General features: G+C 40.3%; 1 protein-coding gene across 5 annotated transcripts in view; it reads right to left on the bottom strand.

The window, feature by feature from the left end:
• The window catches only part of PFKP (phosphofructokinase, platelet), a 34,884-nt gene that overhangs the window by 2,147 nt on the left and 15,963 nt on the right, over positions 1-16,774 (bottom strand). Inside the window, exons 6-21 of one of the 5 annotated variants that reach the window (XM_053466294.1) lie at positions 15,879-15,923; positions 15,679-15,787; positions 15,467-15,562; positions 13,934-14,026; positions 13,116-13,241; positions 12,559-12,623; positions 11,824-11,893; positions 10,971-11,117; positions 10,084-10,154; positions 8,996-9,083; positions 7,998-8,150; positions 4,796-4,948; positions 3,111-3,275; positions 1,908-1,969; positions 1,305-1,416; positions 343-442 (exon numbers count right to left, since the gene is read on the bottom strand). In XM_053466294.1, the coding sequence (XP_053322269.1) occupies positions 343-442; positions 1,305-1,416; positions 1,908-1,969; positions 3,111-3,275; positions 4,796-4,948; positions 7,998-8,150; positions 8,996-9,083; positions 10,084-10,154; positions 10,971-11,117; positions 11,824-11,893; positions 12,559-12,623; positions 13,116-13,241; positions 13,934-14,026; positions 15,467-15,562; positions 15,679-15,787; positions 15,879-15,923 (1,655 nt within the window). Of the gene's footprint in view, positions 1-332; positions 443-1,304; positions 1,417-1,907; positions 1,970-3,110; positions 3,276-4,795; positions 4,949-7,997; positions 8,151-8,995; positions 9,084-10,083; positions 10,155-10,970; positions 11,118-11,823; positions 11,894-12,558; positions 12,624-13,115; positions 13,242-13,933; positions 14,027-15,466; positions 15,563-15,678; positions 15,788-15,878; positions 15,924-16,774 lie in introns of all 5 variants that reach the window. The other 4 variants (XM_053466289.1, XM_053466291.1, XM_053466290.1 and 1 more) reach the window with 4 other exon arrangements.

Raw genomic sequence — 16,774 nt, 5'->3', positions numbered from 1 at the left:
GAATTATTATCTCAGACCTTAATCAGTACTCGCTCTTGTCTTATATTCCGGATTCATATCCCTATCCTGTGCATGTTTAAATTCCTTTACTATATCACCCTCCACCTCATCGGCTGGGAGGCTGTTCCACTTATCTACCACCCTCTCAGTGATTTAACATTTCCTTCCATTACATCAAACCTCTCGCCCTCTTATTTTAGTAAGAATAGATTTTTATTGTTTAGTGAATACACCGTACAGGTTTTTTTTACATTTCTTCACTAACTCACCAACACGCCATGGAAGGAATTTTGTACAACGAGAAATTTACTCAAGGACCTGAATAGTTAAACGAGTCTCTACCTTTTCGATACGTTTCCTTTAGTTTGCGGGAAATCCACTGAACGGCTTTTGCTGAAATTTTTGTGCCAAAATTTCTGTCAAACGGAGAAGGTGCACCCCCCTATGAAACAAAATGCCACGCACACGTTAGAGAAGTCTGCTGTTATTCTGGAGGCTGCCTGAGAGTCATGTGAGGTTTTTTTTACTAAAGGGTTAATAAATGCCTGCAGATTGGGGCACGCAGTCATAAATACATCGCACTGAAACACAACTGAATAAATACATCCGTCAGTCTTTTTCTATGTGGTTCTGCAGACGTCTCCAGCGTAGAGGTCTATTCACTAAAGGAGGAGCTGTGGTTTCATCCTTATCAATTCACTATTCCTCCAGGGCTGAGTGGGCCCTGTATAATGCATAATTTAATGGGAGAGGGGACTATGGAGAAATCTCACTGATTTAACTATGCATCATACAGGGCCAGCCAAGCTCTTTCTGCAGCAGAAGCTCAGTCTTAATGATGTACAGTGTAGTCATGGAGTTGAAGCCGCAACTCTTCCCCGGATCCACATTAAATGGTGATATTTCCTACAGGTATTTTTTGTGGTACTGCAAGCCATGGCCAGTAGGTGGCACTGTCTGCCAATTCACTGGATGACATCAGGTTGGGGCCCTGCCCATATCATTGCCACATTGGCCAGACAGATGAAAGGGGAGGGGCTTCGCATCTCATTAAAACGATTTCACCTTGCACAGGGAGGCATAATCACATTGTTGTATAACATGCCCGATGAAGGGACTTGAGAGGTCTTGAAAGCTTGCAATCTATATTTACTCAGTTAGCCAATAAAGGTATCATTCAAACTCCACTTGTCTCCTGTAATTCTACAGCTAACACGGAACCAACTCTCATCATAATAATTAAAAGGATATTTCCAGGTTCTGTAGCAACCATTCCCAAATTCCAGCCCTTTGGCCGGCCTTACCTGCTGCATGTGACCCAGTACGTTTTTTCTACAGTCAAACACGCCTTTTCCTTCTTCCAGATACAGCTGGTATATGAAATCCGTCGTGTAGTTCTCATTACAATTCTCATTCCTAAGGGAACAGATAAGGCTTTCCAGTGAGTAATTCATAGGATATCGGTTACATTGTTACCAACATTAATAAGTTATTTAAACGGACATTCATAGGGGCAATAATGCCGGTGTATCAGTATTCTCTCTCTAAGAACAAGAGCTTGAAGTCGTTAACGTCAATCTTACTTTGTAAAAAAAAAAAAAAAAAAACCTCCGAAACCCCCTCCCCCCTGCTGTCCACAATTGGACAATAGCACTTCTATTAAAATCAACAGGAAGAGTCCATTGCGCATGTGCAGTGCTGAGCAGATGCATATAAGAACTTTAAAGTATAAGGTAACACTAGGCCATCGTATGCATTAAAGGGCATGCGAGGTGAGGAGCGCCCCTTTAATAATGAGCAGATCTGGGTCGAGTTGATGTTAAATGCCCAAAAGACGAAGCTAAGTTCCTCCTGTGTATCATCCGACACTTATTTCTGTGTCTGTCTTATTCCATAGATCTCCGCACCTGAGAACAAGACCTCTCTGGATGGTGGTCTTCATCTTTTCCGTTAAATGTTCCACGTTTGCCTGTGAAAGGTAACCATGAACATATAATAAGTCAGGGTGGACCGGTGCGTGGGGGTTATCGAGCGGCACGTTCTTTGCGGAAGAACCTCCACCAGCTCCTTCAAACAATACAGAAAGAACCCCATTCTGTAACCCCCAAACGTGACTCCCACTCTTAATACTATAATCCATATTAAATTAACCCGGTTTCATTGGATGGTGTTTAGGTCTTCCATGGACACTGGTCAAAAGTTGTCCCAAAGGTGTCATTGAAGTTTAATGCGGACAGCTGCAAACAACTGAAAAACGAAGACTGGGGAGCCCTTAAAATATATAACTAAACCTGTGAGTTTTTCAGATAAAACGTGGAGCTTTTAAACACATTTGGTGAGCCGCATCTAGCCAGTGGGCCACCGGTAAGACAACAATGAGCTAAAGCATTGTCTAGGGTCAGCTAGGAGTGCAGGGCTGGTAGGGGCCACAGCCATCAAGTACTTGGCTGTATTTGAGCAAGTGCATGGAGGGGAGGACAGCGGGGATATAAATCACTTCAGAGTATTACCAAATATGCCTCATGTATATACACTATATGGACAAAAGTATTGGGACACCTGACCATTACGCCAACAGGAACTTTGATGACATCACATTCATCAATACATAGACATTAATATGTAGTTGGCCCCCCTTTGCAGCTATAACTATTCTGGGAAGGATTTCCACAAGATTTTGGAGAGATTATGTGGGAATTTTTGCCCATTCATCCAGTAGAGTATTTGTGAGGTCAGGCGCTGATGTCGGACGAGACGCCCGGCTCGCAATCTCCGTTCCAGTTCATCCCAAAGGTGTCGGAGGGGGTTGAGGTCAGGGCTCTGCAGCCGGTCAAGTTCTTCCACCCCAAATTTATCCCAATACTTTTGTCCATACTGTGTACACTGTAATCTACTCGGATCAGTTCATATCAGTTTATCTCACTTGGTGATACCTCTGAGAACGTTTTCTACGTTGGCCCAATAAAAGGAACCAACTTCGACTAAAGACCTAACCTTCGCTTTGGCCGATACAGATGTATCCCCTTGTGAAAAAAATGAAATACTTTCAAGAACAGTTCTGGCTGTGTTTTTACGCTAATACTGAGACCAGAATCAAACCGGTTTCTTACTTGGAGTTCACGGATGTCGAACTGTTCTTCGAAGATGTATGCGGCGTCAGCACCGGCAGCGAGGGCGCCCATGTTGGCTAAATAACCGCAGTATCCTCCCATGGTTTCAATGATGAACACCCGGCGCTTTGTCCCACTGGCTGATTGCTTGATGCGATCGCAAGTCTGATATAAAATTTATGTTGCAAAAATTAAATGCAAGCTGACCGTGAGTTAACCAGATTTCTATTATTTTTTTGCGTTCAGTATCACTAATTCACTAATATATTATTTAAAGGCTGAACGTTCTGAATATCTCGAATCTTAAGCCGTGTAATTAAAGAAAAATGAGGAGGAACATTTAAATGCATTTGCTTTTGGGCTTAAGTCCCCTGCAAACAGATATCTTCTCATACTGCACTGCGCATGCTCAAGGCAACACCGAACAATGTATTTATATAAAGACCCCTTTTTAACTGCTTCAATGCTGGACTGCCCACCTCAGAGGGAACACTGTCGATTGGGAAGACTCCCCTCAGTCAGTAATGGCCATTTATGTGTGAAAATAGAGAATTTGTTTAAAATAATGAAATCAGTTTATGATATCATTTTATTGAATGCCGTTTGTCTCTTTGTTTTTAAAAAGTTATAATAATAACACATCTCTGAACAAAGACAGAAATGAGGCCCCTACAAATATTCCCACTTGGCCCATGGGCTCTGGAGATCAGACAAGACATCTGAGGCAGTATTTGATCTCCAGTCCTAGACAGAGCAATCTTTCAGCCCTGCTTACTTATTCTCTAAAGCTCATCTACTATCATTCAAGATTATTGAGAGCTAGACCTTCCCCTGCTCATGGTTAACCCCACCTCCCCAACTCAGCCATGGCCCCTCCCACAAAGAGCTGGCGCGGGGGTGCTCAGGGGAGGAGCCGTAGGGATGTCCTATGCATGCAAATAAATAAGAGCTCTGGTTATCACACTGTCCAGATTTTTATAGTCACCAGGGGGCGCTGTGCAGAGTCAGTGTGTTATATTTGTTAATTTATTGACCTGGGAGGTGGGAAGCCGTGTGCCTGGAGACCTATGGAGGTCTCAATCTGTAGAAAGAGGTACAGTATGTCTAATATTGTCGTAGGGGTTTTGCAGGGACATAGATAAAAAGTAAAAATGCACATCAAGCAGACTTTGTCATCCACAGATTTATAATTTTTATGTGCCGTATGCCATGTGCATACATTTAACCCTAGAGTGCCGGGGGTGCAACCACTGAGCCGATTGGGAGCCATCATTACCCCTCCGGGAGGAAGTTAAAAGAAGATAGCCGCACATTAACATTAAAAAAAAACAGCCTGGCCCCTGACGGAGAAAAAAAAACAATGTGTCCTGCCCCCCAGCACTCAAAGGGTTAAATGAAAGGTGTCATACAAAATATATATATATATTTTTTAAATCGATAAGTAGGTTATAAACTGGAATTTGGTGAACACTTTCCTGCCCGTTTGCACTTCATTTTTCAGAATTTTCTTCTATTATATTTATTATGTGACCCCCCCCATTACAGATCCCTGTAAAAAAAAGGTACATTTTGCAGATGTATTTATTGTTTATTATGTGACCCCCGTTACAGTTATTACTTTGTTTGTTTAGTGTACGACGCACTTCATGTTTATTATTTTTGTTGAAATGTAAAAATGTTCTTACCTCCATGATAGCATTGAGAGCGGTATCAGCGCCAAGACTTAAATCAGTGCCGGGGACATTGTTGCTAATGGTGGCGGGTACAATGCACATGGGAATGCAAAACTCCTCGTAGCGAGTGCGAGCCTCGGCCAACTGGAGCAAACTCTCAAAAGCCTGAAGCAGCCCCGTGAATAACGTTAGCAGACTGTTACATGCTTACTCAGTGCGAGCGGCCCCTGCCGTGCGCGGGGAGGTCTGGCTTCCCATAGGCGGAAAAATGAAATTAGCGCTCTTCTGCCGGCGATACTTTGCCGACTCCGTGAAATGGTTAATATACCTGCGCGAGTGGACATCTTTAGTGCCCGGGAGTAAAGAATGGATGGGGGGGATTGCATTGGTGCACATTCCTTTCTGAAGTGAGTAGAAAGTGTTACCATGGCAGCCATGGGAATATAAGAAGCACGCGGAGTCAACATGATCATTTTACTGGCTGAGTGGAATTAGAGTGCCAGCTCTTAAGACAATTTAGGCCTCTTCTTCAGGACCAATCCCCATTATTTGTCTCAGAAGCTATTGCTCCAATTCTACTTCGTCCACCGATAAAAAGCATCACCTTTACTCCACTTGTTTTCTGCAGTGAGTTCAGATAGTTCAGTATTAGTGCGGGAATAAGAATTAATGGCGAGTGTCGGAGGAAAATCAGCAGTGGTTAAAGAATTATTGCAGAGTTAGAATTTTAGATTAGCAGGATCATCGTCTATTATATTCTCGTGTTATCATCGTTATATTCTGCATTTTATTTATTAGCGGAAAGATACAGAAGAAAATAGTTAAATGCATTTTAATCCTTCCTGGAGCCGGTGTTACTTTATGTTTATTGGTAATCTGATTAATAAACTCTAAAAGGTATTTAAACCTCAGTGGCTCAGACTGAGCTAAAATGCATGTAACGGTGTTTTTATGTAGGTGCAGACTGCAAGAATACTTTTAGCGGTGGAGAATCGCTCATATCAAGTAAAGCCAAGACAAATAGCGCCTTTCAGACGACCAGCTGTGATTGGGTGAGATTTCAGCGTTTTGGTCTAATTTACTACTATTCCGATGACTACGGAAATGTTAGATATTCAAGGATTAGAAGGGTTTCGGTTAGTGTTATATTATATCAGGAGTTCATTTCTGTAACTTTACTGAAAAGGGGAACCGTCGCCTTTACTGCTTCCGGCACAACTACTTTTATCAGCGGGTAGAATTGCTTTGCGGGTATTTAAAAGGAAGGGATTATTATACCACTGGGTAGCTGGCAGAACTAGAATTCTCTATTATTCCTGCCCTGGACACATTATTATTATTTATTGTTTTATATAGCGCCATCAAATTACAAAGGCTGCCTAAACCAATCAAAAACAATCAGCGACTTCAACAGGGCAGAGATAACATAATAGCGAGGAATAATTATACAGGTATGAGAACCTGAGAAGTTTTATTTATTTATATATATATATATATTTATCTAATTAACTCATCTAATAAAACACCTTGCCTATACAAAGGTTTGGTTGTTAAGAAGAGTCTTAGAAAATCTCACCCAGGATGACGTGTATATATAGCACACATTTCCATACAAGCACATTTAGATGTATGGCTGGATGGCTCGATGTAATTATGTAATGTATTTGCGAGTTTTAAAGCAACAATACTCAAGTAATTTGTCTCAGCTACATGTGACTGTATCGGAGATCGTGAAATGATAATAGAACGAAACGTATTATATATATATACATATATATATATATATATATATATATATCATACGATATTGGATATATATATATAAATATATATATATATATCCAATGAAATGGGAACGAAGTTTAATTAAAAAAATATAAATATAATTGAAAATTGCATTTAGCTTTCCTTCCAAGCAGAAGTTCTTTGTTCTTCACTTGTATGACATCGCTGCTACTTTGACATCCTATGTTGGCGGCCCTACGGAGGGGACAGAGGGTCATACTTCCTCGATAAAGCAGTTAGTGAAATATGAGCCATAGTCACATAGAGAGGTTTGCGCACCAGTAGAAAGTAGCAGCGACGTGGCCCAAGTAAAGGAGAACTATTTTGGAAGAATGCAGCGGGGAAATGGTACTTCTTCCCAGAAGGAAAGGCTAACCGTGAACTTTAATATATATATATATATTTTATATATAGTTTTGGGCCATTTTGGGGCTCAGGTTTGGGGACAAGTAAAATAAAGTGAATATTATGGGTTATTTGGGGTAGTGGCATCATTTTAATTTGTGTGACTTTCCTTGGCTGCAACAGTTAATGTTCCTGCTGGGCAGCATAGGGTTAATTATGTCTATAGGGATCAGTGAAGCACACGGCAAGTGCTTCACTGATGACAGCGTTCCACAAGCAGTGTTTTATGCTGCCTCTCTCCCCAGGCGTTGGGGGGGGCACTCGTGCGCTCCCAATGCATTCGCCCCCTAGGCCAACCGGTTCTCGAGGCAACAGGCAGCGAGCCAAACACCTCTGCAGAGCGTTTCACAAAGAAAAGCACTTTGCGGAGTCAGGGGAGGCTGGGATTGAGCGGAGTGTTTGTCATGTTCTCGTGTGACAGGTGGGATGAATTGATGACGGACAACATTCACTACAGTTGAAAATCAGAAGCACAAAAGTAATAAGAAAGAAGCAGGAAATAAACGCCAACAAGCGGGCAGAGCCCTACAGAGCTTGGGCTACAGACATGGTGAATGGAACGGGGCAGCGGATGCAAGCGATGGATTCATAAAATAAATGCTGGAGAGGATTAGGAAGCGCCATGCAGCATGCAGTACTTACCATACCACCGCCGCCTGCTCGTTTATTTACCAGAACCTCACAGAACCTACACAGGAACATGAACTTGATGACAGAGAAGAGCCATTCGGCCCTTCTGGTCTGCCCATCATTCCTGCTGTAAACACCTAGACCAACAAGTTCTTGTTCTTGTCTTAGATTGAGTAGATACATGCCTATGCCGTATTAGCCACTTCTGCTGGGAGGCTGATCTATTTATCTACCACCCTCTTGGTAAAGTAAAACTTTTTACGTTATATCTTAACCTTTGACCTTTACATAAATGTGATGTACATCAGGTAATCTTGTTCTGGTAAATAAACAGAGGCACTGTTTTATAGCATGTGTTAGTTAAGTGCACTCAAACATATCTGATCCGACTTACATCTGTTATAGTGTTCAGAGCGGTATCTGCACCAATGCTGAAATCAGAACCCGGTACATTGTTGGAGACAGTGGCCGGGACCATGACCATAGGGATACAGAGCTCTTCATACTTCCCTCGGGCATCGGCCAGTTCCAGCAGTCCCAGGTAGGCCTGAGATGCGTCATTTATAGCGTGGGGAGGAAAAAAAAAACAAGACACAATCTTTGTAGGAGAATAGAATTGACATCGAGTGCCTTAGGGAGCCACGGGGAGAGCCATTTCTACCACAGCACACTACGGAAGGAACCACTACGCACAACAAAAATAAAAGGCAAGTCAACAAATAAAAGACGAGTCGAGTAAAACAATATAAAAAAAACAACAGAAATTACAAAACCAATTTACAAAAAACTGATAATAACAGGACTTCTGGAGAGCAATAATTAAAAAGAACGGTTGTACCAAACGTTAATGATTAAAACACTAATCTATAAAAAATAATAGCCTCTAAAACTATGCTAGCTTCAAACAATCACCAAATGGGCCATTTTTAACATTCTTTATATATATATATATATATATATATATATATATATGCACATACAACATATATACATACATTACAGATATATATATACACACACACAACGTAATAATCTATATACATACCCACACACATATATGTATTATATATATAAATATATATATATATATATATATATATGCAACTATATGGTAATAGCTTTCCAATTTGTAGCAAAATTTGCACAATTTTTACTGATCTGTACTCTAAACACATTACTTTTGTTTTGTGATATTGTGTATAATAATTATTATTATTTGGAAGAGTTTGAAATGAAAAGTTTTCAATCTACTTGTTATCAAAATCTTTTCTGTGTCCGATGAAAACAAATCATTTTGAAATAGAGGATCAATGAAAATGTTAGCAGCGTTATGTTCAGATTTTTTGTGTGTGTTTTGTAGGCAGCGAATAAATTAAAGGTTGCGGCAATTACCTCAAATCCTCCAATAACGAGGAGGGCGTTGATGTTATTAGCGCGTATCTGGTCTGCAATCTTATCCAGGTACTTAGCGGGAAGAGTACTACAATACAAATACAATTATTTATTCCAAACACTATATATATATATATATATATATATATATAAACAAACACGAAATGGATCAGAAATCCAGCACAGACGGGGTTAATGCTGTAAATAACTATTGTAGCTGGAAACAGCTGATTTTGAAGTGAATCTCTACATAGACACTTTATCACTCCCATCACTCCTGTGTTCTAATGGCCCTTAATCACTCCCATCACTCCTGTGTTCCAATGGCCCTTTATCACTCTCATCACTCCTGTGTTCCAATCAATGGCCCTTTATCACTCCTGTGTTCCAATGGCCCTTTATCACTCCCATCACTCCTGTGTTCCAATGGCCCCTTATCACTCCCATCACTCCTGTGTCCCAATGGCCCCTTATCACTCCCATCACTCCTGTGTCCCAATGGCCCCTTATCACTCCCATCACTCCTGTGTTCCAATGGCCCCTTATCACTCCCATCACTCCTGTGTTCCAATGGCCCGTTGTGTTCACGAATCCAATTTTATGTATAACAGGCTAATTGATCGTTAGAAAACCTTTTGTAATTATGTTACAGCGAGAAATGTCCTTTTTTTCCATGAAAACAGCTCAGTGACCCCAAACCTTTGAAAGGCAGTGCATTACAGTATAAAATAATTTATCGTCTAACCAAAGTCACACGTATAATCCATGAAATCCCTAAATAAATAGTCAGTGGAATTCTTTTGTGTAGCCCCTCCAAATGCATTAAAATGTGGTACACGGGCATGTGGAAGGTAAGCAAAAATATGTTTTGCTTCCCGTTATACCCCATATAAAAAATGGCTCCCCTAATGTGTGAAGCATCCACGGCACGGTGTGTGTGGGCAGCGTTGGCCAACATCCGGTCTGCGAGGGCCTAGGTCGGCTTTCACTACATTTCATCCACATCAAGACCATGTAGTCGGTGTATAGAATGAGCTCTAACACACATTTAAATCACTATGCAGATATTGTTTCATTATGAAAATTACCGTTTAGTTCCAAGAAGTGATCCACCTTGACCTGTCCAGCCGCCAACGTCTCCCCATTTTATCTCTTTAATCTACGAGAAAGAATGGATTATTATGAATGTGTGATGGTTTGGTTCTTCGGCAACCCTATTGTGCTACCTGTAACTGCAGCTACATGCATGCGTCATATAATAGATGCATTTATTATTTTTAAAGCACCACCTCAGGACACCGAAGAACAAGAAACACTCACAGTATCTACATGTCCATTGCAGGATAGAATGAGCACATTCAGCCTCAGGCACTTTCATTCATTCACGCGACATTCAGAGTTTTTCAGATCTCTGTGTTCCATAGAATTTAGTAATTTTAACTCTTTAAAACTCATTGACCTTATAGCTTGTAGGATTAAAATAATACATCTATCAGGGTCTCAATGACACATTGGAACTCTATCTCAGCCCTATAGAGGCGAGGACCCACATCCCAAATATGATCTCTCATCATTTCTCATGTGTTGAGTGTGACTATACTGTCCTTCTTTGGGGGTGTTTAAGGTAAGGGGCACTCATTTAGATTACACGAGTGTCTAATCAGGGGTATGTACACCATCTAAACAAATCGCGTGTTCCATGATGTGATATGGTAACCATAGCATTCAGAACTTCCTAAATTGTAGAAACCCTAAATCTGATTTTCTAAATCTGAAATAAGCGTATAAAGGATTTAATTGCATGTTTTAATAACCATAACAGGCAGGGAATTATTATTCCATTGCTCTGTACTTCTAGCGTCAAAAGAGCTCTTACAGCATCCTTGAATAAGCGTGCCAAGTATACTAATGGTTAGAAGTGATCATCAGGCAATTACAATTATACGATGTTTATAGCAGACATGGAATTACAAACCTGCCCATTGGCAAATCCTTCAAATCCGTCGTTGACTGCAAACATTTTGTGTCCTTCAGTAATTCCCACCCTGACCGCAGACCTCACGGCCCCATTCATACCGGCTGCGGGAGCTCCGACATTTAAAACCGCCACGTTGAAATTACTCTGCAAAGGGCAAAAAAAATATATACTAGGAAACAGAAGATGACGTTTCTATCATATAGCAGTCAGAACAGCATTTCTAGAGCTCATCTGCTGTTTCGTAGACGGCTGTCAAGAGACTGAAGTTGTACCAACAATAATTTCTATAGGATGCTTTTGCGCTTGGGACAAACACTGTTGAGTTAAATCGGCCTAATTGGCCTTTAAATTAAATGCCTTTTCAGTTTCTCACAGGGGGTCCAACATTCGGGAGATTTGTAGTAACCTGGGCACTGAAACTTCCAGGTCTGCCAAGGTGAAATCCATGAAGCCAGAGAAGTCAACCCGACTGCCGTGGAAATGATTGAGAAGTCGGACAGTCAAGTTAGTCTTGCCGGGTTGAGTCAATCTGGTACTTTGTTCATTATTCCATACACAAAAGACCAATTTATACATAGAATGGTCAGAATATCAATTTGCTGATTTTATATTAGATGTTGTTTTACGTAGGACACCAAGAGGAGTCCTTAATGCAAATATTTGGGAAGCATTAATGATGAACTTTGTGGTCTGGAGTTCGGTGTATATTTGATGCTGCTACAAAACATTAGATGACATCACAAAGCAATTTTCTAGACTGTTGCCAATTCCTGAATATAACTTGCCTTTCCTGGTTTGAATTACTGTATGCAATATTATTGTATAGCATGCGCCAAACAACGTCTCTTACCTTCGGGAGTTCAGACACGGCTTTCTTGTGGGAGAGTAGCTTATATGTGTTGAGATTGTTTTCAAAGCTCCTAAAACCACAATAGACACAATTAACGAGAAAACCTTTTTTTATCTTACCTGGTATGTTTATTTGTATGTTTTTAGAACTTTTTAATTTTCTTATTTTACAGCCTTTGGTTATGTGCTGATGTATATTAAAGGAACTATGCATTAAATGCATTGGGGTCCTAGCACAAAGGACCCCAAAATACATTTAATATGAATATAGTGCTAAAGATGTCTTTTAACAGATTAAAATGTGTTCCAGAAAACAATATGATTTTACTAGATGGCTTATAAGACAATTTACTGCTACCCTGTTATGTGATCTATGCCACACTTTTTTTCAACATACAATATATTTACATGTATGGATTTGGTTCACCTGTCCTGATCCTTATGTTTTAAATTATCAGAAAAAGGGCTTAAAAGAGAATCTGACTTATTTAAAAAGATGGACAAAGCACACATTTTTTTAACCTAATGTGACCAAATTACCTCTTCCTCAAGTTAATTCCTTCTAATGCTAAATTCCTAGATAATACTGCATAGATTTTTGACCATATAAATCCTCTAGAATTAATCAATTCGTGACTCCCCCAAACCAAAGAGTAAATGTGGCAGAAGCTCATAAAACCACACTGTAAGTGTATATGTTTTCACAAATGTTGCAGATTTAGTTAATATTACGTACCTTCCACGCAACCTCACAGCATCCTCAAACCTTCTTTCATCCATTGCTTTTTGGACTTCTTGGGTCTTCAAAATAACAAAAACAAAAGACATATCATCAGTCACTAATGCGCTTGTCCCATGAGTTAAATTTGGTTAAGCTGCCCGTTGACTAGATCTTTGTTTCACTGCTGCTCAAATTATTAAAAAAAAATAATAAATAAAATAAACCGGACCTGTCCTTTTAAATGTCATGAACAAGAAGAAGAGCGAGACCAGAAAGAAGATCATAGGCATGTGTGATAATACTGAATTGCTATTAATATTGTATGTACGGTATGTCTTGAGTGATAGCGTTTTTACCCAATCTTCTCTAGGGGGCCAGTGTTGGTCTCCCCTTCCTTCAACACCAAGACCCAAAAAAATGTATTCCAAGTTGATAAGAAATCAAATTAGACTTTGGTGGACAATTATGAATGGTGAATATACGGATGGAAAAGAATCAGCGCCAATGGTAATGCCTGCCACGTCCGACAAGCTTTAGTTAATACCCGGCTTTGAAGCGGCTCAGATACGTACCATCTGCACACATTCCATGAGCGGCAGACGTACAGCTTGGTTTCCGCATAAAGACACCACGCAGGCCGGAGTCTCCGGTGTAGCCTCGAGGAGGGCCAAGACGCATTCGACTCCCATTCGACTTGCCTATACAGAAAGGGAAATAGGTGTCCTTCTCGATATAGAAGTTAACAGGACGGGACAACTGCGGCCCCAGACAGTATGGATACTTGCAATGGAACATTGGTTTCGGTTGTACCTTCTCATTCTATAAACATTTGCGTTGGGGGGGCTTCCTAAATAATTCAGCTAGCAACATCGCAGTGTTTCCTCTAAGGTGAGCGAATTAGTGCGGAAAAAAGTTAAAAGAGGACTTGTCACGAAAATGCATTAACCCCTTAAAACTGCTAGGCATATTTTTTAACATAGAATTTAATGGAATAATTATCTCAGAAGGAACAATTAAGTAGAATTAGTAGTACATTTTCTCTATATTTGTCTTTTCATATAGTTGTCTCTGCTGGAAGGAGACTTCCACGTCATTAATGGTGTTTTTACATATTATACTGGCCTACTTTATCTCAAACAGTAGAAGCTCACTGGAGTTGACTCTTCTTAATGCATAAATTAACCCAGGGGCTTGGAATCTGGGTCACTGAATGTGCCTCGTAGCCAAGCCTATAATACTCCAAAAAATCTCTAACAAAAAACAACATGCATCTCAAATAAAAAACAATTACTATGTTCCTCCTACAATTTGCTTTAAAAAAAATGGGTATATCCACAGGGGCCGAGGGAAGGGAAGCTCATAAAGATCCAGAAGACCCCGAAGAACATACCAATATTCTATCGAAGGCTGAAGGTGTTCCACCTCTTTGAACGTGACCCAGTATAGTTACACGCGTGTCAAATCCCAGTCGTTTGACCACCAGCTGAAAAGAGTTTCAAAAAGTTTGTTTAATGACATTTTTCTGCCTTTTTACTAAAATATTTTATAGTATCGAAAGCATTTGCGCCAAGTGGATTTAGTTCATAAAATATCTGGCGGTCTAAAGGGAAAAATTTAAATCTGTTGATAAATGGGCAACCTGAAGCTGTTCTTTTGTTTAGCTTTATATCCCCCCATCTTCATCAGCTGGCGTCCCCCTCTCGACAGCAGTAGATACATGACCCCCAGTCGCCACGATAAGTTTTGGCGGGGAGCGGACACGAAGCACGTACACGTACAGCTACAGCAGACGGATTCTAATTAAGGATTGAGGATTAGAAATAGGTCTTGTCATTGACGGTCACCAGATGGTGTGCCATGATAATGAATCAAGACAGCCCGCATCAGGTGTATTCCTCGAGAGAGACAGGCGCAGGCACGAGGGAGGGCAAGAGACGGGGGAGACCGATAGAAGAGAGAGACACAAAATAAACATACAGGTGGCAGAGATGCGGCAAAAAGGATAGGGGGGGAAAGAGCGAAATGGGAGAAAAAGGAGGAGAGAGAATTCTCAGAAGGAAATTTAGTTTTTTCTTGATTTGGTTTTTGGCATGATAAAATCAATTGGAGAGAAGAGCAATTCAGCATCCTATTATTTAATAATTGGTTCGGGAAAGACACAATTAAAGAGAGGGGGGGTTGTAAATAATTTAGGAGCCAGCTGGTTAGCAGTAGTCGCCTAGAAAAACATTTGGAAATATATTTCACTTTTAAAAGTCCATGAAAAGCACTAAATATCTTCAAAGTATTGATGCATTTTTTTAAACAATGTTTCATTGACTCCAGACACAAGTTTCGTATCGTACACAATTTGGGTCTTTTCGCTTCTCAGATTACCAAAACCTTGCATATTTTTAATAAGACCTGTACAAGACTTCTTATTGTATTTGAAATATTATATTGCACTGCATGGAACTTATTTTTTAATATAAATTATTATATATTTTTAAAGAATAATAACAAGCGGAAGGATATTTTATGAATATGTTGTGAATGGATAAATAAAGCATTTATTCCTAACTTATCTACCACTTCTGCTGAAAAGCTGTGGCATACATCCACTACCCTTTCAGAAAAGTAATATTTCATGATATTACTTTTAAACCTTTTCCCCTCCAGCTTAAGACTATGTCCCCTTACTGTGGTAGTGTTTCTTCTTTAAATAAACTCTCTTCTTTTATCAAGCCTGAGATGGGAAAGGTTTGGTCAAAAGACATCACGGGGCACGCAAAATGGCCGAGAATGGCAAAAAATAATGTCTCCGCTGGAGTACCTAAAATTGGTGGTTGCCTGGTGCATGTTACAGCGAGTCGTCCCTAATGAGAATAATGACGGGGACTACACTTATATACAAGCTTTCAGGTCCAGCAAAATGAATACTTACATCCTTAATCCTTTCCGAACTGATTGGATTGTTATGGCAGTCGATGGCTCCTTCGGAGACGATGATAATGTTCAGTCTTTTCTTTCTTGCGCGGTTCTGCGATAAACAAAAAGCAAACGTTTGAATAGGAGACGATGGTTTAGCTCGGAGACAGGAAAACAGAGATGATGCTGATTGACTACTTTACAGAAAACAACCCACAGATCAATCACCTCGGATAGTTTGTTACACATTATATCTTCCCATCCTTCTTCTGGAGGACTTTCAGGGATGAACACCCAGTCCGCACCACAAGCTAAAGCGCTGACAAGGGCAAGGTATCTGGGTAGACAAAAACATATAACAGACATCGGTCAAAGTCTTGTTGACTTAATCATGGTTGTCATAGTAACAGTCTAGCATTTTTACTTACCCACAGTGTCTCCCCATGACCTCCAAAACAAAGGTCCTCTGGTGGCTGCAAGAAAAATGGGACATTGTTAGTAGGGGCCAATGAACTTGAAAAAGTCGCCTCCTCCATGACATCAAGCACCACATTAAATAAAGTTGACAACCGAGCAAACAAATGAAAAACTGGACTCTGTACGTGAAATGTAACTAACACGTTTCTCTCCGGAAGACTCCAGAATGTATAGACTGGCTTTTCTCCAAGGCCGGTAGCACTTTGCTCTGCAATCGGTTAAGGCAATCAGATAAAAGACAACCTGTGTGTTGTCACAAATCAATTTACACACAATCAGTTTAGGTCTTGGTAAACTAAGAAATACAATGAGTTTGTGGAAACCTGCCGGCCTTATTCTAAGTTTAAATAGTATTGTGGTCAAAAAAAAAAGAGGGAAGGCATAAAATGAAAGGGAGAGAGAACGAAGAAGAAAAAGAGGGAGGGAAAGAGAGGGTGAGAAGTAGAAAGAGAAAGCAAAGAGAAAAGGTGTGAAAAAGAACAACGCATGTTATCTAAAAGAAGCCTTCAGGTGCTCATATATATATATAATGTGTGTATATAGCTGTAACATAATTGCAAAAGGGTTTTTTGACGATCAATTAGCCTTTCAAACTTGAAAATGCCACACAATGTGGCATTGGGAAACAGGAGTGATGGGAGTGATAAAGGGCCATTGGAACACAGGAGTGATGGGAGTGATAAAGGGTCATTGGAACACAGGAGTGATGGGAGTGATAAAGGGCCATTGGAACACAGGAGTGATGGGAGTGATAAAGGGCCATTGGAACACAGGAGTGATGGGAGTGATAAAGGGCCATTGGAACACAGGAGTGATGGGAGTGATAAAGGGCCATTGGAACACAGGA

Source organism: Spea bombifrons, chromosome 5, assembly GCF_027358695.1.
Source record: "Spea bombifrons isolate aSpeBom1 chromosome 5, aSpeBom1.2.pri, whole genome shotgun sequence".
Classification (NCBI taxonomy): Eukaryota; Metazoa; Chordata; class Amphibia; order Anura; family Pelobatidae; genus Spea; species Spea bombifrons.
This window is presented reverse-complemented; position numbering and strand designations above follow the sequence as displayed.